At 39.9% G+C, this 26,731-nt stretch overlaps 1 protein-coding gene across 1 annotated transcript in view; it reads left to right on the forward strand.

Annotated features, from left to right (window-relative positions):
* The window catches only part of PXDNL (peroxidasin like), a 266,765-nt gene that overhangs the window by 122,446 nt on the left and 117,588 nt on the right, over positions 1–26,731 (forward strand). The window contains 4 exon segments of the mRNA XM_032591901.1: positions 7,066–7,137; positions 12,355–12,426; positions 18,606–18,775; positions 21,874–21,991. Coding sequence (XP_032447792.1) covers positions 7,066–7,137; positions 12,355–12,426; positions 18,606–18,775; positions 21,874–21,991 — 432 coding nt within the window.

Consider the following 26,731-nt stretch of genomic DNA (forward strand, 5'->3'; position numbering starts at 1 on the left):
CTCTGAGAAGGTCAAGGATATTGTCTTACACTACAGAGGAACTCAAGAAAGCTTAGTCATGCTTTAATATGCTAAAGGATCACAGAGAAGTAAAGTTATTTCTGACATGAGCAATCATTACGGTCACAGTGGAGACAGTACCATTTGAATTGCACCCTAAATGGATGAGAAAACATTTTAAACGCAGACACTGGTTTAACAAAAGGGAGATTCAAGAGGTGCTTGGGTGGGTCAGTCAGTTGATCTTTTGACTCTTGATTTCTGTTCAGGTCTTGATCCCAGGGTCATGGGGTTGAGCCCGCGTCAGCCTCTGTGCTGAGCTGAGTGTGGAACCTCCTTGGGATTCTCTCCCTTGTCCTTCTTCCCTTCCTCTGTGTGCATGCTCCCTCTCTCCCTCTCAAAATAAAATAAAATAAAATAAAATAAAATAAAATAAAAATACATAAACAAATAAATAAATAAAAGGAGATCCAGACACAGGGAAATTGAAATTTGGTTAAAGGATGATTAGACTCCTGTGAGGGAGGAAGGGAGTCACAAGCTGGCACGAGATCTTGGGAAACTTTGAATTCCAGCAGAAGAAAGTGGAGAGATATTAGGGACCCTAGTAAGAGGCCGTTGTAATTAGCGCTTTTTTTTCTGTAAGAGCTATCAAACAATCCAATATAGTAGATTGGAAAGAAGAGGGTTGGTTTAGATGGGCCATTTATAGCTATTAGTTCAGGAGAAAAGAAATAAAGACTGGAAATTGGACTATACCTAAACTGTTTTCGAAACATGACTTTTTCCGTAAGTATTCTAATTTAGGATTGGAATAACATTTTGAGGAATCTAGCTTGTACAGTAAAATTTTCAACTGGTTTTAACTGTTTAAGAATAAATATAATCCTTGTGTAATAGATTTTGGTAAAATAGACTATTATTGACTTCAGCACAGCATGCAAATAAGATACTAGAAAGCTTTTCTCTTGAACCTAATGGATTATGGTAATTCAGTCAATTTTTGTCTTTAAAACCAGTTAAAATAATTTACTGTGCTCTGAAATAAAGATCTCCGTTCAAATGCTTAATTAACTGCTAAACTGTATGAATAATTTATTGTTCTAACAGATCGTTCTGACTTGCTATTGTGCAATGAAGCTAGAAAATGCATATTTTAGTCTCATCTGATTCGCATGGAAAGTTGGGAGTCACAGCAGTGCATCCAGCAGGCAAAAATTCTCTGGTGCATCTGGAGGCAGGGCACAGAAGATCTCCAAGTCAGCCCTCACCTCTGTGTGCCTTCTCTGAGGTCTGTCTTAGGTGCAGGATTGTTGAGGGCTTTATTTGAAACATCTCCTTTGCCCTATGCTCCCCGCACCTATTTCCTTAGCTTATGTTTTAGATAGACGTGTGCAAAATTGTATACACAGACACACCCAGACTCACACACACGTCTGTGCAACTTCTGTCTCCCAGCAGCACTCCTTTTCCCTTCCTGAACTCAAGGCTTTTGAGGAAATAAGAGGTAGCTACTTTTTCCAAAAGGGTTGGGAACACTGAACTTCCATTCTTTTTGACTGTGCAGTTAGAAACAGGTAAATACAGTGTTCTCCTCTCCATCTCTGCTCTCACGTTAGAGTGGGGTTGCCAAGGTGATGGTATGACACGGTGGATTTGTTTTTATGTGGCCCAGTGAGTTCACACTAAAAGCTAAATCAAAACTAGCAACTTCTCTCCCCGAGAACCGCTCTTTCTCTATTATTTCTGTTATTTTTGTTGTCATTCTCTGGCCACATGTTCTTGCTCTGCTCTGCATGTTTTGTAAAACTTGGGAAGATTTTTGTTCTCATTTGGGCGGGCTAATACCTGCGGCTGGCTGTGTAAGTAAATATTTACTCAGAGCGGTCAAGTATGGTGTCCTTGCCCACAGAAAATTGTGATTCTAAAACACCTCTTTGGAATGAGATGAATTCAGAAAGCCCCAGGAATCTGCTAGATGTCCTCCAGGTTTGTTAGTGCCTAATGATTCTTTAAGGTTTTAGGAAATGCGATTAAACATACATTATTGCAGATCTCACAAAAGTCAGGCCTCTGTCAAAATTTGTCATGGTTCTTCCTCGAGAAAATGCAGTGCCCTTACAGGATGTTGAGCCAATATTAACTCAGAAAGTTTTCATTACAGTTCCTAAGCCAGTCCATCTTTTGTTTTACACAGCCTAGAATGTACTAAGAGTTCAAGGTCTTAGCCTCTTCTTTGCAAAGTCAATGCTGTGTGAAACCACTGGCTGGTCATTTGTTCTTTCAGTGATCAACTGTGTAGTGAGTATCTATCTATCCGTTAAGCCTGTGCTAGGAAACTGGGAATGTTGGAAATGAGCTTAAACCCAGTACGGTCTCTGTCTTCATGGAACTTAGAGTCTAGTTAGGGGAGGTAGACATGGATCAAAGAATCACTCAGACTAGTATAAAATTGCAACCGTGCAGGGCAATGAAAGCCTGGAAGAGGGGATTTGACAAGGAGCCCGGAGAAGGCTTACTGGAGGAAATAACACAGTTGAGATCCGAACACGGAGTAGGAATTCAAGCAAAATGAGAAGGGAAAGGAAGGGGAAGACTGCATGAAGACCTTTGTGGGCAGGAGCGTGGCAAATACGAGAGCCCGGGAGAAGGCAAGAGTGCCGGGGTTGAGGTGGTGAAGGAGAGTGGGGTAAAAGGGAACGATGGAAAAGAATTTTCAGGTGAGATCATGAAGGGACTTGGCTCTGTTAGAGAACTTTCTCTTCATTCTCGTACAAATTGAAAACATGTAAGAGTTCTCACAAGTATTTCCAGAGGGAAGAGAGGAGAAAGATGTAGGCAGACCAGTTGAATACTTTCTGTGTTGCAGCACCCAAGGTCATGCCCTGGTCTAGTGTAGCGGTTAAAGGGGATGGGATAAATTCAAGAGATACTTAGAAGGCAAAATCAAAAGAATGAGGAGTTTGTATAGGATATAGGGAATGAGGGAGGAAGGGTCAATCCTAGTTTTCTGACTTCGCACACTGATATGTGATGGTTCCTGTGCAGGCAACCGCACAGGAGAGCAGGTGGGTTGGAGGGCGACTATAACCCTGGCCGCAGACGTACTGGGTTTGTGACACCCATAGGATAGATAAGAAGCTAGGTGTCTGAATCCAAATCTTAGAGGTACAGCTGGAGGTATAATCTGGAAGCCTTTTCCATAGAGATAATTGGAGCCATGCATGTCGATGAAATTATCTAGGGAGGCTGTGTTTGAATACACATGAAATGACAATGGTGGTAATTTTCTGCGTCTAAATTTGTGTCTTATTTCTGTCTAAATTTCTTTTCTTTTTGAAACCTTTCTTTCATGTTTATTTTTGAGAGAGAGAGAGAGAGAGCAAGCGCACACATGTGGGGAAGGGGCAGAGAGAGAGGGGGACAGAGGATCCAAAGCAGGCTCTATGCAGACAGAGGAGAGCCCGATGTGGGGCTCAAACCCACAAACCGTGAGATCATGACCTGAGCTGCAGTGGGTCACTCAACTGACTGAGCCGCCCAGGTGCCCCCTGTGTCTAAATTCCTTGGAAGGATTCAAAACAAAATTCTGGTCGCTTCAAGTGATCATTCACATTTATCTACCTACAAGAAGTGCTTGAAAATGTCAGAATTTTCAACAGCTGAGGAAAAGTGAGGTTATAAGAGAGGATAGACTTGCTATGTTATCACGTTGAGTAAAGAGTAAAAATCAAGCCTAAATACTTCTCTGACTGGGATAAAGCCATGGCATAAATCAACTAAGCCTAACAAAACATTGTACTGCTTTGAATTGGGTTAAAGTAAAAAAAAAAAATGTTTTTTGAAAAAAATTATGTTAGGAAATTTGTTGAATCACGTGGACAAAAACCTTAGACGTCTGTGCCACAATCAAACAGAATTCTCTTGGCTGTCTTACTTCCCTGCTAGGAATAAAATCTACTTTTGTGCATGTTTTCACATTCATTAGTAGTGAATTCAAATACCAGTTGCTTATCCTACTATATAGTGTATTAAATTGAAGTTCAGTAGAAAGTATGTGACCTGTAAGAGACCCGGGATGAATCTAGAATTGGGGAGATTTATTTTGGGGAAGTGTTCCTTGAATGGGGAATAAACAGGGCCGTGGTTAGAAGGTTCTCAGTATTCGCATGTTGGAAAAGATTATGCATTTCTTATGAATCACTAAGTACATGTTGCAGAATAGAGAATAGTTAAATGTTAAAATCAGTATTTTTCAATTACTCTCTTTACTGCAGCATACAAATCACAAAATCTATCGACAAAAAATGTAATTCTAGATTAGCCCTTCACATCACAGTAGCTACAGCACTGAACAGGATGTTGTACGTTATTTTAACTTTTAGATTGTCTCCTGGCCCTGATTTTAATTGGCTCAGGGCTCCCTACAGAAAGGGCTGTTCATCCTCGCTCCTTCCTGTTCCCTCCTTTGTGGTTACCCGCGTTCCTGTGCGAGCTCTGGGATGCGTGTTTGACCCACGATGCCGAGGGAAAGTGTTTGTGCTAAACTCCAGTTTTTATGTGGTGAAAATTCTAGTAAGGAAATTGTTCACGAGAAGTTTAAAAAGTAGCAAGGAAGAAAAATGAGGGCCTAGCTCACTCATGAACTGGAGTACTCACTTTCAGAATCTTCAAGTTGGCATTCAGGTGGCCAAAGGACAGACCTGGGCTTGGGGCCCCCTTCCCTGTGACTTGTTAGGGTGGGCCAGGGCCTGGAATGAGATACTTTCCCTCAGTTAAGATCTCGACACCTTCCAGGAGAGGAAGGCACTCATGTAGTGGGGACAGCAGCCAGGCGCGCTGAGGAGTAGCCCCCCGGGGGTGTTTGCGAGCACTATTTCGCTCCACGTGTGGCTTGGATTTATTACTGATGAGCTCGTGACTGCTCCGTGTGGAGAAGGCATTTCCCTCCTTGCGAAAGGCTTTGCTCCTGACCCGGGTGAATCAGGTCTCACTAGGCCATCTGTATGGGCTCTGCCTGTCTGCTGATCTGGGTGCAGCTGTTCCCTTGGCGACCAGACAGGCTGTTGGGCCCATGTGAGAAGAGAAACCTGTGCCTAAACCGAACCTCGGTCCCAGCAATTCCAAGCTGTGTGAAACTGAGTAAGTACCTTAACGTCTCTGTACGTCATTTTTCCCATTTAAATAACGGGGGTGTTCATAGAACTCATCTCGGTGTAGCTGTGAGGATTTAAAATGACCAAATGCACGTAAAATACGTAGAACAGTAAGTGTTTAGTGTTGTTACTATTACTATTATTTAGTTCATGCTAAATCGGAAGCCCTGATCAGCATTGATTCATATTCATTATGAAGCGTCCATTTGCATTCTGTTAGTGAGCACGGAATCCCAACCATGCGATACACGTTACTTGAAAGAAAAGTCCTGTGACAGACCCCTTTCCAAATCATTCTTCACTGCAGTCCCCGAGGCTCCTTCCTCTCCCGCTCCTTCCTCCCACACCTGGTCTTACCCCCCAACACCCGATCCCGTCTCTTCCTTCTCGAAGTCTCCTAGGCTCTACCTCTGGCACTGGGCGCTAGACCAATTACGGAAGTCATGATTTTCGGGAGGGCAGTGTGTGGTGGGTGGGTGAGTGTGTATGTGTCACATAAAGGAACAAAGACAAGGCTGTTTTATGCAAACATTAAAGCAATTATGTCACACGGTGTCACTGTTGTAGCTTTTGTAATTAGTGGAACCCTCGGGAGGAATATGGCGACCACCAGCCAAGAGGCCAAATTTCACAGGGTGCAGGGTTGGCTCCCGGATCCAACCCAGCACAGTCGGCAGTGATTGTTCCTTTCCAACTGCAACCTTTTCATTCTGTTGTAATTATTATGCTTTTACGCTGCTGTCTGAAGTGCTCAACCTATGAGAATGATTTTATAAGAAAGGAGCCTGGGAAAGAAGTAGCCGTGTCTCTTTTCCTTAAAAATCTTTTTTTCTTCGTTCAAAAGTAGTTCCAACTGTGATTAAATAAATCTATTTAAGTGTAAACATGCAAAATGTAAAGCTTCTCTTCCTGTGTCCTCCCTTCAAGTCACATCACTTTCTGTTGACTAAGTCAAGTGCAATTTATTGTGTTCTTCCGTCAGGACATAATTCAGTGTGAGACTCGGTGTGTCCTTTCTCGTGGTGACTTTTGTGTTTACGGTGCTTTCCTGGAGGAAGTTCACTGTAGACTGCTGTACGCGGCTGTTGGTTTCATTTTGACGACTTGAAAAGGCTGTGTTTAGAAGTCAGGTGCAAGGTGACTATTTAAATTAGAAGTCAAGTGCAAGGTGAATATTTCAGTTAGGAGTCGGGTGCAAGGTGAGTAATGAAGTATGCGGCCTTAGCAGTGGATCTAAGACTTGCTTTGCGGAGTCCTCTGCTTTGAAGGCTTGTTTCTCCATTTCCTCACAGAATTTCTGAGAGAAAGGGAAACCTTTCTGTCGTCAGCTGTGCTGCTTTGTTACTCTGAGAGACGCCTTTCTGAAATGGCCGCTTTGGAAACATCCACTGGGTTGATTGCATAGAGGGGTACCAAGGACAGAGAAGGTCTAGTTCTAAAGGGATTAAGAAAGACACATTACTTTTTGTATATCCTCTGGCATAATTAATTCATTTCAAATATTCATATTAATACAGTGTGTCGTTCCTTGTTCTCTCTAGACTGGAACATTCCCTCTATCCTGAAATGTAATAAGCATGTGGTCACTTGTAACGTGTCTTCTCATGATTCCAATCTTAATTATTATTCTAGCTTCACTTTAAAAATTTTAAGGAGTAGAGGAGGAACTTCACCAACACATAGCATCTTTCTATTCAAGAGCGCTACCCAAGAAAAGGGGTAACGTACTGCTTCTGGATGGGCTTCCTATTGGTTCCCGGTTGGAATGTCCGGTTTTTAGGACCAAAACTGTAGAGCAGAGGGGACTTGAGATGCTTCAGAGCTGAATTTCAGCCGAGGCTATTGTTAATTTCTCATTTTATTTTACTTACCAGCGCGCGAAATAACCAACTTGTTTTGTGCCTTGCAGCTATATTCATTTCAACCAAATAGAAACGCTACAGCCGGAGACCTTTGGAGACCTTGTGAAATTAGAAAGACTGTAAGTGTTGACTGTTTCCACGTCCTTTGCTTCTGCTTTACTTCTTTTGTTTATACGTGTTGACTGCCCGGGAGATCAGGACATTTTGTTGCAAGCCTAAGAAGCAGGGCCTGCGCCTTTGTGCTATAAGATACAGTCACTGTGAGACAGTCTATAGTTTGAAATCCATGGAGAAAAGATGAATCACCCAATTAAAAATAGGGCAAAAGCGATGAGCAACATTGTGCGAAGGAGGTAAAACCACTTTGAAAACTTGAGGCAGAATTGACCACAGTTAACCATACACAGGCCCTGTGACCTATCGATCAGTCCCACTTCTGCTTCTAGACACAACAGATGTGCACCAGGAGGCACATTCTGGAATGTTTACGGCAGCATCGCTTCTAACCCCTCCACCCTAGAACTGACGCAAGCACCCGACAACAAAAGAAGAGAAATAGATTGTCGCGTATTCGTAACCCAGGAGACTCTACAGCACATACGAGTCTCAGAAGCGTTCTGAAACAAACAAACAAAAAAATCAAACATCGAAAATCGCATAGTCTGATTTTGTTTTTGGGAGAAATTCAAAAACAGCAGAAACATGCACGGTGGCTAGAAGTTAGACAGTGGTTATCTTTGGAGAGAAGGAAGTGATGGGGGACAGCAGGAGGGGGCTTCTTCAGTGCTGACAGTTCTGTCTTTTTCTGTTTTCCCTGGATGGTAACTACACAGCTGCATTCACTTTTGGGGAAGTCATCGTGCTTACAGCATGGTGTGCGTACGCTTCCAGACGAGTGTTATATTTAATACAGCTTTATGCGATAACAGTAACAAACCCAGAGGACACTTGGACAGCCTTCTCTTGTGTTGTCTTTTACCGGATGAAGATGCTCTAACCCTTAATCTCTTCTGTCCCTTATAGTACCAAACTGATTGTGATTTTAGTAGAAGATATGGTATTTTTTTAAAGAATAAAAAAATGCAGAATGACAGAGCTGCACTGAATCAGGAATCATTGCACTGAATCATTCAGCTACACTGAATCAGGAATGTTTCAATTAAATATATTGGGAAAAAATTGGAAATTAGGAGTTTGTAGGTTCTGAAAAGGATGCCCTTTCATAGGGATACAGGAAATAGACCCTTAAAATGGAAAGATAAAGAGAGCTAATCAACTGCTTTTCCCATGCCATTAATGTAACCTTATCTGCATATGGAAGTACGGGAATTGTAATGCATAAAATTGCCTTGTTTGGATTTGTGTGTTTGTTTTGCTGAAGGAATGAAACGGAGGAGAGGGAACTGGGTAGGAAAGCGTTCTGTACCCCTTTCTTGTTCTACCAGCTGTGAGCAGTGAGTTCCGCCTTGGCAGATTTCTCCTTCTCAAATACTTGACTGAGGGAGGACAGGCTTCCCTCTTTAGTTGCCCCTCCACACAAAATCCATTACTTTTCTTCTGTCCTGTAATTTTTTCCCCTTAGCGTTTTTTGCCACAATCTCTTATCTGGTGGTGACCTTTCACATTCTGTCCTCTTGACTGGTATGGATTTATTTATTGTATTGGCCATCTGGGCTATTATTTCAGTAGAGTTCTGAAAGAGAATGAGGCAAATTCGTATGCCTAGCCCACTATTTTGAGTCGGCATTCTTCTGCCTATAACTTTGAAGCATTTGTTGAAATGACATTTTAAATGTTAAAATTAAATGATCGTATTAAGGTATTTCTCACTCTAAACAAATTCAGGCTGACTTTGCCTGTAACCACACGTCCGCAAGTAATGTGCATTCAGCAGCAGCGGCAGCAAGAGGAAATCTAGAATAGTTCTTTATTTATAGGCTTTGATAAAAGCCCCCATGTGTTGCATTCATAAATAGCAACCCCTACCACTTGTGTGGAACGTTCTTTTCAGTGGAGGCATGATGCCAATGCAGACAAGTGAAGACCTGTGTCTTCGTCTTTTCTATGAAGAGGAGAATTACTTTGAAAATCCTGGCCCTTTACCAAAGTTAGATTTTTCTCCAGTAGATACAACTTCTCTTTAAACAGTCATAAACTATGTATTATTACATCACCAAGCAAAAGACTCTATATGCATTTGGTGAAGCCACATGGATTTAAACCGGTAATCGAGAGCTTGATGCACAGGTAGAAGATTGCAGTCATGCCTCTGGTGAAGTGTACAGAATTCTGATTTTTTGTCTAATAATTCACGGTTGCTATGGAAGAATGATACCGTTTCTCCCCAGTGCCACTGGCCAATTGCACAGCGGTGAGATCTTGGACGTTCTTCATAAAGCTGGCTCCTTATATTTATTTTTTATGTTCATACTGACCTCAGCAAGCCATAGTTTATATTTCGCCTGCTTTTTGTTTGGAATCTTTAGTGAATCTGTCTTTAAAAAATGGGGAAAAGAGATCAAGAGGAAGAAAACCTTGATATTCTGTATCCATAAAGAACATTCACGGTGACTGAGCATACATTTGGTTTTATTGGTTTGGGGAGACTACCAGTTTGAAACAACATCACACTAGATGCTTTACGGAGTCAACCGGCCTGGAAAAATGTGTTCTTTCTCAGGCATGCACCTCACTAAAGCCAAGGCTTTCTCAAGAAGCTTTCTCAAGGTGTTAGGAGCTGAACAGGAGATTTTCTCTACTTCTTAGAAGGCTCTTGGATTTCCAATGGATATATCTTTAAACGCTAACGTAAATTTCAGGCAGAAGATACGCTTTTCTCTCCTCAGAACATTAATGTTGAAAAAAAACGCTCATTCATGGCTTGGCTTGTTTGGTAGCATGTATATTTCTGTCACAGCAAAGAGATCAGTCTTTGTATCAATTCCAGTCCAATGGATTCTGCTAATGTTTTTAATCAAGTGTCTTTAACGGAAAACATCAGCGGCAAATAATTAGACAAACTTTCCAATACAGGAGGAGGTGCTTTTTAGGACTTGTTGGGACTAAAGCGGTCAAAGTGCTACTTCCACAAGCAGAACTCAACACACCATCTGCAAAGGCATTTTGAAGATTAACTTCAGGGAAGTTGGAAAGAAGAAAGAGAAGGCGGCACAGGCATGCATCGTCGCACCCCTGCTAAACAGGACTGCTGAAATAGTGCTTCTGTTTTAGTACCGTCACTGACATAGTAGTCTAGGAATTATCTAATAACGGTAATTATAATAATAGTAGCCCCATTTTATAGACAAAGGAACAAATAGTTACAGAAATAATAAGTGTGATAACACCTGATTCGGGAAGCCCAGTAATATGTAAGACATAAACTAATGTTGAAATGACAGCAATTTGGACATTTTCTTCACTGTACAAAATTAAGGAAAATTGTTGACAATGATTTTTCAATATTTACATACCTTGCTTCCAAATCTGTGGTGGTGGAAATGTTATGCTTTTTTCTTGATTTGATTTGCCTGCTCCACAATTAATTCTGGTCTACTTGGCTTGGGAAATAGATAACATCTTTCGATCTCTGATTATTGATGCAATTTGCAGCCTTTTAAATACGTTAAGAGAATAATCAGCAGCCTTTTTACTGTTGTTATCACAATGCACTATGCTAGTTATAAATAGTCAAGTAAGCTCGTAGTCCAGCAAACACACACACACACACACACACACACACGAATAAGTTGTCCAAATTATTTGGCTTTCCCCAAGGTTCAGCTGAAATGTACTACAAGCTTTTTCTCCATTATGAAATTCTATTCCAATATCCCCTGAGATATGAAAATGGATTAGGGCTTGGGGATTTAGAATTACTCTGTGACTTCCATCCGTACACCCGTCCTAACCTGTTTACTATTTCTTCTCTAGTCATTGCTTCTTAGTTTGGTGAATTGGGTGGGGCAGAGGATGATGAGTATAAGGAACTAAAATAGTAAGGATCAGGAAAAAATTTCTGTCTATTCATATGTGCTTCAAATTTCCAAAACCATAAAAACATTTTGCTCCTTCTGACTCCCTGTTACCTTAATCCCTAATAGGTAATTAAAATTAAGCTAAAAACATACATTGCTAGGAAAACATGGCCAGATGACCCTATTAAATTTTGAGATAGGAGCACTGGTCATGAAGTAGGACTCCGAGGGAGGCTGGATGTAGCTAATTGTTAACACTTTCTACCTAGTATTCAGTTATTTGTGCCCATTTCCTACAGTCTTCAGAAATAAATGGCATGAAGGGATGCCTGGGTGGCTCAGTTGGTTGAGTGACTGACTCTTGATTTCAGCTCAGGTCATGATCTCAGGGTCGTGGGATCAAGTCTTGCATTGGACTCCACACTGAGCATGGACCCTGCTTGGGATTCTTCTCTGTCTCTCTCTCTCTCTCTGTTTCTCTTTCTCTCCATCTCCCTCTACCTGTCGCTCTCACTCTTTCTCTCTAAAAGAAAGAAAAGAAAGAAATGGCATGGAGCTTTCCTCTGTTTTGCGGATTATTGTTTTGTCTTCTTTTCATACACATGCCCTTGGTTGAATATGCTTTCAGTGGTGCTAGTGAGAATGGGAGCCCAGCTGTCATCTGCTAGCCCTAATCTCTCTCGTCACAGTGCAGGGAGGTGGTATGGCCGGGCAGCGCTCTCAGGGAGCCCAGACCCGTGCTGGACTGACCAGGTGAAAGGAGAGGTAGAAATCCTGCGGCATGGGCCTCCTCCGTTGCCTCTATCCATTACCTCTGGTGATGGAACCTAACTGAGAAGAGGAAGCCAGGGTCAAAAGAGCCTGGGGACGAGCTGCTTCTGTGATCTTCGCGGGCTGTGGGCATGGATTTGAAAGCAAACACGCAAATGGTTGGCTGAGCCATGGACCAAGCGGCACCCAATGGGACTGGAGTTTAGCTAAACCGCAGGATCCGGTCAATCATGGTTTGCTTGCGGCCCCCTGCAGTCATCCATACACTACTGTGCCATTTGTTTTGATGAAAACATTCTCTATGTTGATTTCCTGTGTGTTTAAAGACTTCCTTTTGTGGTTTTCTCTTTAGCACTTGTAATCTCTAACTAAAACAAAAAATTAAAAGACAAAAAAAGAACACGGATGAGAAAATACCAGTGTAGTGGCAGAAACGTGCATGTAAGTCTTTAAAACGATGCTTGCATATGCCTTTCCTCACTGAGATATTTTTGAAAATGTACTATGGAGTCACAATTAGACTTTTTTAAAAAGTCTCCTAAATCGTCCTTACTGTGCTGCGATTAAAAGTTACCCTTTGTTTTTCAGGTTTTTGCATAATAACAAATTATCGAAAATTCCGGCCGGGAGCTTTTCTCATCTGGATTCATTAAAGAGACTGTAAGTGAAAGGAAGCGTGCAAACACAGAAACCATATGATTTCCCCCCAAATAAATAAACCCCAAGCGATGATTTGCCTTTGTCTCCTTCTGCCGTGAAAGATCATTGCAATTCTAGCGTGGTCGAGAGAAAACGGTTTCGTTAACCGCACAGCGATAGAGGACACAGATAGTCTACCGAGCTTTTCATGTATTCCCTTAGAAGTGACATTCAAAAGGAATATTGAAGACAGAACTTTCCTCGGTTCTCAGTAATTTCCTTGCTGGTCAAATCTAAAGGCTCCCAAGACTTCCTTTTCCTTTCGCTTTTTTTTAAAAAAGAGATGTGAGAAGTTCCAAAGAAAGTCTGACTCCTCTGGCCAGACTTCACAAGCTGGGCCTCGTTGCACCGGTGGTTACGGGTACAGTTCATTTCTTCCGACACTAAACAATTCAGAGCGAACACCCCAATCCTGTTTTAGTCTCCAGCTGCCTCCCTTTTCCGTCTGCCTCTGTGAATCACTTGCCTTTACCCTGATCTGTCTCTGCACCCCGCTCTCTGGGTATACTTCTGCGTCGTTGATGGATTTCTGGTTGTTATTTTTCCCCTGGGTGAGTTCCAGTTATCAGATAAAGATCAAATGTCCCGCTTCCCGGTGCCAGTTGGAGGGCACACGGGGGCAGACTCACAGAGGTTTCTCTCTCAGCCGTCTTGGGGGCCACGTTGTTGCTGTTGTCTTTCTGGTGTGATGTGCCCAGGTCCAGGCTGACAGGCAAGGGAAGGTGAAGATTTAAGTAGGTATCGGAACACCGAGGGAGAGAAATGTGTGTTGTACTTGGTGCCTGGAAATCACACTTGGAATCGCTGTGTCTCAAGGATCACGAATCATCAGGAGGAACGTTCATCCAGCCGCAGTCCGTTGTTTCGGGCGTTCGTGCTCTGTTTTCTGTCATGGCAGTTCTCAGCGCAGATGCTGCCTCCCCCGTCTTTTCTCCTCGGGCTGTGCTCTTTGTGCTCAAACCCACCAAAGCCTTGCTTGGTGATTCTCTTCACCTGCCAAAGTCTTCCTTCTCAGAGCTGGTTGCACTGAGCCGTTTGGAAAAGTACACGCGTGGATTCTCATTTGCTGTTGTAATAGACTTTGTCTTCTAGAGCAGTTTCAGGTGCGCAGAAAGTAGTGAGACTTCCCACGTACGCTCTGTCCCCACACACAGCCTCCGCCACTCTCATCCCCCACCAAAGCAGAATAGCTCTTAAAATCCACACGTCGGGATCACCCAAAGTCCGCAGCACATCTTAGGGCTCACCCTTGGTATTGCACGTCGTATGGGGTCAGATGAATGTGGAACGACATATAGCATATGGAACGTCGTGTGGAGTATTTTCACTGCCCTAAAAGTCCTCTGTGCTCCTCTGTTCATCCCCTCGTGCCCGCAGCCGGCTCCATAGTTTCATCTTTTCTCGGATGTCATATGACTGAAATCTTAACAGCGTTCAGCCTTTTCAGATGAGGTTCTTTCATTTAGTAATAGGCACTTCAGATGCCTGCATGTCTTTTCATGGCTCAAAAGAGAATTCCTTTTTAGTCTTGAATACTAGTCCATCGTCTGGTTGTACCACAGTTTGTTTCTGCCTTCACCTGCCGACGGACACGTGTTTGCTTTCAAGTTTTGGCCATTAGAAATAAAGCTGCTAGAAATATCCGCGTGTAGGGTCTGAGTGGACATAAGCTGCACGTGCTTTGGATACATACAAAGGAGCGTGGGTCCTGGATCTTGTGGCAAAAGTATATCTGGTTTTTGAGAAATTGCCTGGCTGTCTTCCGAACCGGCTGTACCAATGTGGTCCCACCGGCAGTGAGAGGTCACCGGCATTCAGGGTTGTCAGGGTCCTGGATTTGGGCTATTCCGATTGATGTTTAGTGGGATGTTGTTGTTTTCCACATTCTTGGTTTTGAGTCATATCTGGAAAGTGAAAAATACCAAGATATTTTGCAACAAGGCAATAGGATGCTTTATTCTGGTAGTGGGAGGAATATGTTTCTTACTTGCCTTCTTCCTTTTCTTGTTGGATTTGTTATACCATGTGTGGTTAGAGTCACTGTCTTTGTATATTTGCGGTCATAATTCCCATTAAATGTGTCTTTTCTACATAGATTTCTACCTGGGTATCATTCTTGACTTCTCAGACTCTCAGAAAGTCTTGAAATGCTAAATCCCTTGTTTTTTCCCCTAATCTCTTTGTGCTATTCTTTCTTGTTAAATTTTAGTAGCAGCTTTTTTGTTCTAACCTCTCACATTTAATGAAACGCATTCACTCCATTGCTGGAACGCACACAGAGAAGCAAATACTAATCAGGAAGCAGAGGGAGACCTTATTTTAGAGTGATGTGCCATTATGTATATTCTATGCATGCACTGTCTTTATTTCAAATGTTTTAAGCCACTTTTATTTATTTATTTAATATAATTTATTGTCAAATTGGCTTCTATACAACACCCAGTGCTCATCCCCATAAGTGTCCTCCTCAGTGCCCATCACCCATTTTCCCCTCCCCCACCCTTCAACCCTCAGTTTGTTCTCTGTATTTAAGAGCCTCTTATAGTTTGCCTCCCTCCCTCTCTGTTTGAGGCAATTTTTTTCCCCTATCCTTTCCCCCGTGGTCTTGTGTTAAGTTTCTGAAGATCCACGTATGAGTGAAAACATACGATTATCTGTCTTTCTGTGACTGACTTATTTCACTCAGCACAATAGCTTCCAGTTCCATCCACGTTGTATGTTGTGTTGATGTTGTGTTCATAGATGGATGGTACACTGGTCACTTCTGGTCATGGTAAACTGACATACAGACGATTTGAGCCAGCTCTTCCAGGGTTCTTGAGATCTTGGTCAGGCTGAGATGGTGAGCCCTGGTACCTGTTATTCCAAATCCTCAAACCTGTGCCTATCCAAGCTGTAATTTATACATGAAAATCAGAATACAGGAAAGTAACTGAAGGCTAGTAAATAAGCTGTGTGTACCATCAAATAGATTCCATCTTCAACAATGAAGTCTCTCAACAATTGAAAGAGTGTCACTGCATTGGTCGCATCTGGGAGTCCGAGAAACCTGTGTGGCTCACATGTGCCCTATTAGCACTGGGAGCCGTAGGGGACACCGGCTCGTGGTTTCCCCGTCTGTACCATATCATTTCTAACTCATGACGACCGCATTCCTTCCAAGAGTACTGAGAAAGTTAATGAAATTCTTTTTAAAAAGTGCTTTTGGATCTTTATGTGAAAGGGATTATGTAAGCGCAAGTGATATATTACTGTATTTTCAAATAGAAAGATTTGAATTTGAACTTACCCCGTGCTTTTTTATTCCCTTTCAAGTTGCCCATTGAGCAGTGAACAGACCCAAGTGGGTAATTATTTTACTGTTGTGATTCTTGACTGAATGCTATCAAAGAGAAGTTGTCTTTGATTTAGCACATCGGGTGTGATATTTGATGTAAGAGAACCTTCAAAATAGAGAACAGTGAAATGGCAGTGATTTTAGGTGTATTACTAATAAGTATGGGCTAATAAAGATTAAGACAACCCACTTTTATTATTGATAAGATAGTGTTTTATCTAGTTCTATCTAGTGTTTTATTTTTCAAAATTTATGGCTTTAAATGATAGGCTATGTTTTAAGTAGTGCTTTCTCGGTATAAATTTGGAAACACTCAACTTGTAAAGCCTCCCCAAATGGATTTTTGTGCAAAAATATAGTACTATATGTTTTTTCACTACCATAAAAATTCTAGTACTATATGTTTTTTCAAATATAAAGGAGGTTTTTTTTTAATGTTTATTTATTTTTGAGAGAAGGACAGAGCATGAGCAGGGGAAGGGCAGAGAGAGAAAGAGACACAGAATCTGAAGCAGGCTCCAGGCTCTGAGCTGTCAGCACAGAGCCCGATGAGAGGCTCAAACTCACGAGCTGCGAGATCATGACCTGAGCTGAGGTCAGACGTTCAAGCAACTGAGCCACCCAGGCACCCCTCAAATATAAAGGAGTTTTTTTAAGTGGCAAGTGCGAAAAGAATAACCTATAGTTGTTTTATTCATGTTTTGTATCCCTGCTATGGATGAATATTTTAATTGAAGTCAGTGGTCACAAAAAGAAGAAATGAAATCTTATGCTCTAGTGTTGTTAAAACACACAGGCATGAGGATACATATGGGAAAGAGAGGATCGCTGATTAATGGAGGGTTGTTATGTAAGCAATGATGACATCAGGGAAATGGAACATTCAAGAATCGTGGGTCCCAAGGGAGTTGTTGATGTCCTGGCTTTGGCTCAACTCAGAAATCTCATGGTGATACTAAAGTGAGAATTTACACCTTAATATTTAACAACAAACTGCTTTTGATAAAATTACCAGACATTAAACTCAAAACATAAATCAGAATGAACTTTGGGCTCCTTCATGTTGAAATAGATCAGTTTTTTAGCAAAGTAGCTGGTTCAGTAAATCAGTCAGTGACAAGGTGCAGCCAAGGACACTGAACCCAATACCTTGCTGAACAAGTACTAGTCAAGTGTTACGTCTTATACATCACTCTGGACAAGGCTGAAAGTATTCTCCGTTTCAGTTATGGCTTTATTTTCTCTGTTTAGTGTGAAATCTTGATGGAAGCATTAAGCAAATAAAATCCATACCATTCAGTAACCTTTTAATGAACGTGAGACTTTTTCCCCTTAATTTTAACTATTTAATGCTGCTAAATATAGCTAGTTTTCAATGTAATGCAGTTCGAGTACAATATAACAATCTTATGAACGAAGCATCTACAATACACTTCACGAAATTATCAGACAATAAATCTTTCTTAAATTTATTAAAAAAATGTACAATTTTCTCGAATTATAAATTCCAAATCTAGAGAAGAACATGATTTTTTTTTTTTTTTTTTTTTTACTTTTAGCTTACTATTCCCAGTAACTTGCTACTAATACAGATTCCTAAGTTAAAATAGCTAGGTGATTTTTAATTTTATATGCAAATTGATCCTTTAAATTCCTTTGTTTCCCAAATGATTTTAAAGGACATTTTATACAATGTCCTTTATACAATATATTAAATGTCCTTTATACAATGTCCTTTATACAATATATTAAAAAATATAGCATTTTAAAATTCTTAAAAATCACATAAAGCATTACTTATGACAATAAAATTTAGACAACATAACATCCCCATCATAAATATATTCATATTATCATTTCATCCCTTGAATTCCCTTGTGCAGAGTGTGACCTCGTTACCGCTATAGACAGACTTGTGGATTTCATTTAACTAATGCTGCCCTTTCACCCTTCGGATGGATGAAAGAGATGATTTATCACTTTGTGTACCCTTTTGCTACACATCTTTTGGCAAGAATGGAGGTACACACCATCAATCTCTTTGGTTATCTATCAATTTTATTTCATGAGGAAAAAAAAAAAACGCGCTGGAAGGGATTTGGAAAACGTAGTAAAACTTAGCGAAAGTGAACAACTTGTGGGCCTAGGTTAGGAAATACCACAAAAAAAATGTGAAGGGCCTACCCATCCGGTCTGCCAGAGACACTCCCAGATGTGGGCCTTTGTAAGATGGCATCATTTCCAGTGATAGCCAGGCCTGTTAACGCACACACACACAGAGAAATTTTAAGAAGTCCTGCCTCTGTCCTTTGGGAAAATTGAAGACACAAGAGAACACAGGCCTATCCATCCTGATGTCAAGGTGGTTTGCAAGAGAAAGGAGCCAGTCACCTGAGGCAGCTGCCCAAATCAGACACAGCACGTTTATAGGCCTCGTTTGGGTAATAAAGCCTCTACTCTTTCTTGTAAGTAACCTCTGTGAAAAAGTTAAAAAAAAAAAAAAAAGTATACTACCAAGTGTAAATTCTCTGTTCTTAACATTTAAAAGATCCGTAACATTTCACTATGTATAGTTTCAACTCTGAGCCTTCTCTAAGACAAGTAAGCATTCATTTGATCCTGTAGTTATTAAGGTCAGCTTACAGGTAAGCGTGTGTTGTAGTCTGTGGATAGGTACCGACGAATCCTGGAGTCAAAAATGTGACTAAGGAGGTAAATTGGAGGCAGTTAAAGATTTTAATTCAGAAGATGCAAACAACATTAATAGTCACTCAACAGTTGTCATTCTTGCCTGCATGCCTAGGCGTCTGGATTCCAATGCCCTAGTTTGTGACTGTGACTTAATGTGGCTGGGGGAACTTATGCAAGGCTATGCCCGAGATGGCCAAACTCAGGCTGCTGCTACATGTCAATATCCCAGAAGGCTCCAGGGACGCTCCATTGCTTCCGTAACGGTGGAGGAGTTCAACTGTGGTACGTAATTTTCTCTGTGCGTGGAAAACGGAGTTGTCTTTTGTTTGCCTTTTCTATAAAGGTTTGTTAATACAATGTTGCATTTAAAAGAGCATAATATCAAAAGATGCTATTAAGAGGTTTAGTTAAAAGTATGGTCAATTTCTGTTTCATTATCTGCATTTTCGCCTAAGGGAGTTTTTATCATCATAAACAGAGCTGGGAAAGTCCTTGAGGACCATTTAATCCAACTTTCAAATTTCCTCAGATATTGAGGAAAACTGTTTTTCAACAAGGTCACAGGACACTGTGACCGGCATTAAAGTTTCCACTTATTCCTCAGCATCACTTAGTGCTAATGATTAATAATTGAGGTTTTTCAGGGGTGCCTGGGTGGCTCAGTCGGTTGAGCCCCGACTTCAGCTCGGGTCATGATCTCACGGTTTGTGAGTTCGAGCCCCGCCTCGGGCTCCGTGCTGACAGCTCGGAGCCTAGAGCCTGCTTTGGATTCTCTGTCTCTTTCTGCCCCTCCCCCACCTGTGCTCTGTCTCTCTCAAAAATAAGTAAATGTAAAACTTTCTAAAAAACAAAAAAATTAATAAATAATTGCGGTTTTTTCAACTTTAGATCAAATAGTTATTAGTATTCACAATATTAATGCAAACTTTGGATTTGATAAACATAGCTCATATTCTGGCGACTTTGATAAGGCTATCAGCCTTTACTTGAAGATCCAAGTACAGCTTCTTAGAATATTATTTGGTTCTCACCTCAAGCTTTTACTATAAATAAGATAATACCTACCTATGTATCTATCTAATCTATATTTATATATAGCTTTTTTTTATTTATTTTTTTATTAAAATTTTTTTTTCAACGTTTATTTATTTTTGGGACAGAGAGAGACAGAGCATGAACGGGGGAGGGGCAGAGAGAGAGGGAGACACAGAATCGGAAACAGGCTCCAGGCTCTGAGCCATCAGCCCAGAGCCCGACGCGGGGCTCGAACTCCTGGACCGCGAGATCGTGACCTGGCTGAAGTCAGACGCTTAACCGAGTGCGCCACCCAGGCGCCCCTATATATATAGCTTTATTTTTTTTATTTATTTTTTTAATTTTTTTTTTTAACCTTTATTTATTTTTGAGACAGAGAGAGACAGAGCATGAACGGGGGAGGGTCAGAGAGAGGGAGACACAGAATCTGAAATAGGCTCCAGGCTCTGAGCGGTCAGCACAGAGCCCGACGCGGGGCTCGAACTCACAGGCTGAGAGATCATGACCTGAGCCGAAGTCGGACGCTTAACCGACCGAGCCACCCAGGCGCCCCATATATAGCTTTAAATATGAATAGCTGAATGTACATACATACGTGTGCATGTGTGTGATAATCGGACTCCTTGGAGATTTAGTCACGTGATAGCTTACAGCAGCCATTTTCTTTCTAAAGTCCCATTCACTGGAGGCCACGTTTTTTTAACTTCTCTCAGCAGGTTATTTGGAAAATTACATCAATATGATTTAACTCCATCCAGATTGAGAAGAAATGTAACTTGGTCTTTATTTCCAAATAAATCGCAAATTGGTCCATACTTTCCATCTTTACTCCCAACTTCAAGTTTATGTTGTGGTCCAGTTTGCCTGGAATACAGTACATGTTAACCGGTGTCCTGGCTTTCATTTTCCTCCCTCTCCAATCTATTATATTTGGGGAGATCTTTTAAAATACCTATCTGATGATATAGTCCTTTTTGCTCTCTTTTATAGCTGCCCACACCTGAAAATGAAACACGAAATCCTGAACAAGGCCACACTTCCTGTATGTTGTATCCCCTGGGTCCTCTCTGTACCCTTGATCCAGTCTTCCTGTCCGTTTGCTCAGTGAGGTTTACCCGTCACGATGGGCTTGAAGTTCCTAAAAGTTCTTAAGCTTTTTTCCAATTCAAGGGCTGTCTGCATGCTTTTTACTCTGTCTACAGTATTCGTCTTGCACGTCTCCTTATAATAGCCCTCTTCTTAAATATGAGTTACTTAGAAAGGCTTTATTTAATCTCGCTTTCTACCCACCTTCTCCCTATCACACGCACACTGAGTCAAGTCCCTTTTTATAATCTATCTATCAGATCACCATTTATTTTTCTTAGCACTTGTCACAATATATTATTATACATTTTTGTGTTTGTTTAATTTCAGTTGTTTCAGTGAAATGATAAGCCTATGATTACAGAAATTTTGTTTTGATCACTGTTTCATTACTGGTCTTAGCATTGGGCCTGACATACTGTAATGTAGAACTTTTTTTTTTTTATAAATATATAGATGAATCAAACTACTTTTCCAAAAAGGGTAAGGCCAAGTGTTGATCATATGGACTTTTGATGAAGTGGTTAAGATTGGGACCTGTATAACATTCTTCAGACATATTAGATCTGGTTGTTTGTTAAGGACTGACAATCTCAAATCACGTACTTATGAAAAGAAGAGTTTTATCATTTAGAAAGGTTTAGAAAAATTTGTTAAGTTTGCCATAGAAAAGTGAAATTCCCTGTCTAACATTTTTCTCTCATAATTTAACTTCAATAATCTTATTTGATTCATTAAAAATCAATCTACTTTCTTATTAAAATAATTTAAATGTTTCTGTGTTTTACCTCTAATTATTACTTGAGAAGGGAAACATTCATTTATATTAATAAGGAATTTTGCTCAGCCAGGTTTGAGGTCTAGACATACAAATTCTTATAAATTGTATAAAGCGGACGTTAGATGGCTAATTGTCTAGGAAGGCTGCCTACAAATTTCAAGCTCAATTGAAGTACTTGGCTTGAAATATCGACCCATAAAATCAAACTTCTTCCATAAATATGGTTGTATTGAACTACTAGAAATAAAAGCACGGGGAAATTTATTTCATTTACTTCATTAGAGATTCCTTTATACACCGAATCTTTCAAATTTCTGAAGTTTTGTTAAATATATGTCTAATGTCTAAACTGGCATATTACTGGGTAACTGCAAGACAATCTGTAAAACTTTAATGTAGATTCATATTAAATATTCTCAATCTTAGGATACTACAATTTTGTGTCTTTAAAAATACACCAATAATTCTTTTGTCACAGAGAGTCCCCGAATTACTTTTGAGCCCCAGGATGTGGAGGTAACATCGGGGAATACTGTCTACTTCACTTGCCGAGCGGAAGGAAACCCCAAACCGAAGATTACTTGGATACACAACAAGTAAATATTAAGCATGGATGTGTGTTGTATTCTCTTTCCAATGTCATTAACCCATTTATCTTGTTTCAACTAGTTTATCTAGAGATGAAATTTCCCAAATTATCAGAATTTCTTAGAGACAAAAATGTCTTTTAGCATTCATCTTTTGACTTGTCCAAATTATCTGGAGGTTTTTTAAAATTTATATTTCTAGACATTAATGATTGTGAAATTGACTAAAGGGATTTTGTATTATTTCTAGAAGGAAGTAGTGGGATAATAATAAACTAGCGTGTTTTAAAATCTGAACATAATTAGATGTAACCTCATCTTAATTATTTTAGTTGCAAACTGACATTTTACATTTGGTGTTGCAAATTTCACACAATAAATCAGTATAACGTGATGTAAGTGAATTGGCAATAAAGGATATACAAGATTATTTAAAATACTAGTTATTTCTTTTATTCTCATTGCACTATTTGATAAAACGTGGTATGTATCAATCTAAAAGTCTGAATATAAAATTAAATAGCAGTAACAAACTTAAAAAATTAAAATAAACGTCTAAAGAACGAGTGGGAAGGTGATATGAAATAGATACATAGAATGAACTACATGTTTGATACAATTCAGTCACAGGACTTGGATAATTATATTTTCATTAATTACATTATTGGTACCTAGCATGCCTCGCACGTGTCCTTCCCAGGCTTGCACAAAATCTCATTGTTTTCTGTCGTGTGTATAATCAACACTATATTTTTACGCTTTTCTTCACAAAATATTCTGATATTAAAATAGTTTGTGTCTTTTCTGTATATAATTTGAATTTGTAACTTTAGTAAGAAACCCAGACATGTTTGTAAAATGTGTTTTTAATTCTTGCAGAAAACTAATAAGTGTAGGTTAAAAATAGCTTGGAAAGAAGGCAATTATGAACACTATTAAATTTGGAATCTGGCCCAGGAGAAAGACTTCAACTGATAGAAGACTTCAATTTATTTCCATCTGGAGATTGTTCAAGGGTACTTGAGAAATAGAAATTGCTGCTTGTCATGTCTTCAGACTGCTTGCTCTGCCTTCTTACAGTTTAAATTCAGTCATTACGTTTTCAAGGTTATAAAGGCACTGAAATAGTATTTGGAAAGGGACAAGTGAAATCCTGTTGCCTGATGGAATGTATGGCATAAGGGTTTTAAATATGGTGACTAAAGAAACTAAGATGCATTGAAAAGGAAACAGAGAAATGGAAAAAGAAGGGATAAAATGAAGGAAAGGTAAAGTGTAGGCAGAAATTTCTGTTACTGTATTAACCATTTTGCATAGAAAAAAAGTAGAGGTGAAAGGGAAGAGCTGATACCAAGCAGTATTTAACATCACCAAATCTTAACTCACCCATTATTTGTCGCTGAGTATTTTTTTTAAATAGAAAGATAACATATAGACTGAAAGTGCATGAAACTTAAAGTCTAGTAGAGCAGATCATTTGAAACAAACATCTATTTAACATAAACCAAGCTAAGAAAAAAAAATACAGCCAATTCATTAGAAGCTACCTAGGTGTCCCTTCCTTAACACTCTCTTTTTTCCTCCCCCTAGAGTCCTCTATCCTGACTTTAGGGTCCATAGAGCAGTGTGTTAAGAACTGATTAGACACGAGCAAAGGTAGAATTAGAGAATTAGAAGGTACGTTTGTTGGAGTAAATTAGCTTTCCGGATGGTTAAGAAACACAGAGACTATAATTCAAAGGCCCAGGACATATCCAGTAGGAGTTCCAGAAAGATAGGTTAGAAATAATGAGCTGGAGTCAATGTTTAGAGAAGTAATAATGAGGACTCTTTCATAAATGAAAAAAATCGTGAGATTTCAGAATAAAAACTGTACTGACTCCCACCCAGGGCTTAAAAAAGAAATCTATACCTGGCGCGTTATGATCAGAAAGTTGAAAGAGATAAAACCTTTCATTCCAAGATAATTTTCAGATTACCTTCAAATGCATAGCGATTACACTGACAGTTAACTGTACATGGCTAGAAGGCAATCGCATATATTGAAATGGTTGAAGAAGAGAAAATCTAGTTTCCTTCTGTTTTATATTCAGCTAAATTATCTGACAAGTAAAATGAAGACATTTGCAGAGTTGAGCCTTACTTGGGGATATTTGCTAAAAGTAATACAAGTTAGAGAGATGTGATATGCAAGAAGTAAAAGTAAAAAGCAACGTTTTTTTTTTCATTTTTTTTTAATGTTCATTTATTTTTGAGAGACAGAGAGACAGCATGAATGGGAGAGGGCAGAGAGAGAGGGAGACCCAGAATCTTAAGCAGGCTCCAGGCTCTGAGCCGTGGGCACAGAGCCCAATGCGGGGCTCAAACTCAGGATCCGTGAGATCATGAGCTGAGCCGAAGTCGGACGCTTAACCGACTGAGCCACGCAGGCGCCCCAAAAGCAATGTATTTTTCAACATGTTGATAAATATGAATAAATTGAGATTGTTAAAGTATTGGCCAACTTTAAAGTAAGAGAGAGGTAAAATGTTAGATGCTACGAATAAAAATATTGTAAGGAGAGAGGACATAATTAAATCATTTCCATGTCTCATTTTTGAGGTGTAGAATGATATTAACTTTGGATTTAGAGAAGTCAGGAAGACCTGGTAAAAATTATGGTAAAATACTAAGAAACATGAAGAAATACAACTATTCATACTTAGAGAAAGGAAAGAGTGATTAAAGAAAACTGGACCAGTCGACAAAAGGCAGGGAGAGATAGAATTAAGACAAAGGCAAGGCAGAGGAAAGAGAAAATGAACAAAATATCTCATTAGAAATAAGTTTAAATACATTAGTAAAAACAATACATGTACAGATTAAATAGCCTTTTGAAAGACATTGTAAGATTGGATTGAAAAATTCAGCTGTGTGCTATTTATGTTTATCTAAAACATGATACTGGGAGGTGTTATATGGGTGAACATATAACAGCAACGTTGTGTTAGTCAAAATAAAGGTGCTATATCAATATTAATATCAACCAAAATAAATTTCAAGAAAAAAAGATAATTGCATATGATTAGTAATTGCATATCATTAGGTCACGGTGATAAGAGCAGCAATTCACTTGGATATAAGAACCATTTTTGATGTAAGTTTGGGAGATTCTTTAGGCTTCTCAGGAGGAGAGTAAAGTGATTACCAGTACCTAGAAATAACAATCAAAATAATTTTTTGATAAATGATTGATTGAATTCAAAGAGGAGGGAAACCGTTCCAGCTGGAAGAAGGAGTAAAGGCACAGGATAGAAATTGCTGTGTAGGATTCAGGAAAGAGGGTGCATCATATTTGTTGGGATGAAGGTTTTACTTATGAAAGTAATAGGAAAATATGAACATTAACTGGAAGGCTGATGACTTTGGCTTTTCCTTTGTAATCTCGGAGTGCCACTGGAAGATGTTGGGCGAGATAGTCACGTGACTAAAGAGGGTTCTAAACCAGCCATGCTTTTGAAGATAATTTAAATTTGTGGGCATGCATGGTAACTTACTTGTCTTTCTATTTCTGGTACCTAGCCACAGAGCCTAGTTCTTAGAAAGCACTTTGTAAATGCTTATTGCAATGAATTGCCTTTAATAAATCAAACCTGTTTGTCGGCACATTTGCAAGGAAAACAAAAATCTAAGAACATTCTACTTGTGCGCACCTTTGTGTTTTTACATATGATTGCTACTTGGTTTGCACCGAGTTGACAATGTGATACGTATATTGAGACACGAAGACCTGCTTTGAATTTTTGAAGGAACAGCATGATTCGTGAGCAAACAATTTTTATCAGCAAACAGAGAAATAACCAGGGAAAGGGATTGGTGCGTTGTAAATGCATGGGTTTGATGTGCTGGGTTTAATTTTTTTGGTTTTATACCATTTGGTTTTTGTGGGTTTAATTTTTTTGGTTTTATACCATTTTAAAGAGTAAAAATTGCTGAACTCTGTTGCATTGTCTAGCCAGAAGACAGATACCATACACACACTTGGTAACTTTTGATATTTTGGGATTCAGTTTTAGAACGAGTTTTTCTTGCCACACTTGCTTTATTTCTCTGTGTGTAATGTGGGTGTACAGCTATTTTTCCCCTCCTCTTCCTCCTCCATTTCCTTTTGTCCCAATTCTCCGTCACATAGAGGCTGAGGCAGACGCTATGTTGTTACTAGCCTGTCATTTTACGAGACTCTACCTCCATGAAGGAGGAGACTATGTCTGTCATATCGTTCCAAGGATCTGGGAAGGGTTAAATTATAGTTTCTTATAAAAGGATACAACTCAGGAGAAGCCAGATGGAGAGGGCAAAGTATGTGGGAAGGGGTGCAGACCTTCTGTGCTTTCTGCGTGAGATGCTTCCCAAATATCTACGTGTTTGCCAGCTTGGAAGCTCCAAGAACAAATTTTTTAAAATTTTTTTAACGTTTATTTATTATTGAGAGACACAGAGACACAGAGTGTGAGCAGGGGAGGGGTAGAGAGAGGGGGAGACGTAGAATCTGAAGTAGGCTCCAGGCTCTGAGCTGTCGGCACAGAGCCCGACGCGGGGCTCAAACTCACACACTGCGAGATCAGGACCTGAGCCGAAGTCGGTCGCTTAACCAACCGAGCCACCCAGGCGCCCCTCCAAGAACAAATTTTAAAGAAACTAAATCATCTTTGGAAAAGATGCAGTTCCATTATTGCTGGCATGTTCCTTTGCAAGTAATCTTTTTTTTTT

Source organism: Lynx canadensis, chromosome F2 (genome assembly GCF_007474595.2).
Source record: "Lynx canadensis isolate LIC74 chromosome F2, mLynCan4.pri.v2, whole genome shotgun sequence".
Lineage (NCBI taxonomy): Eukaryota > Metazoa > Chordata > Mammalia > Carnivora > Felidae > Lynx > Lynx canadensis.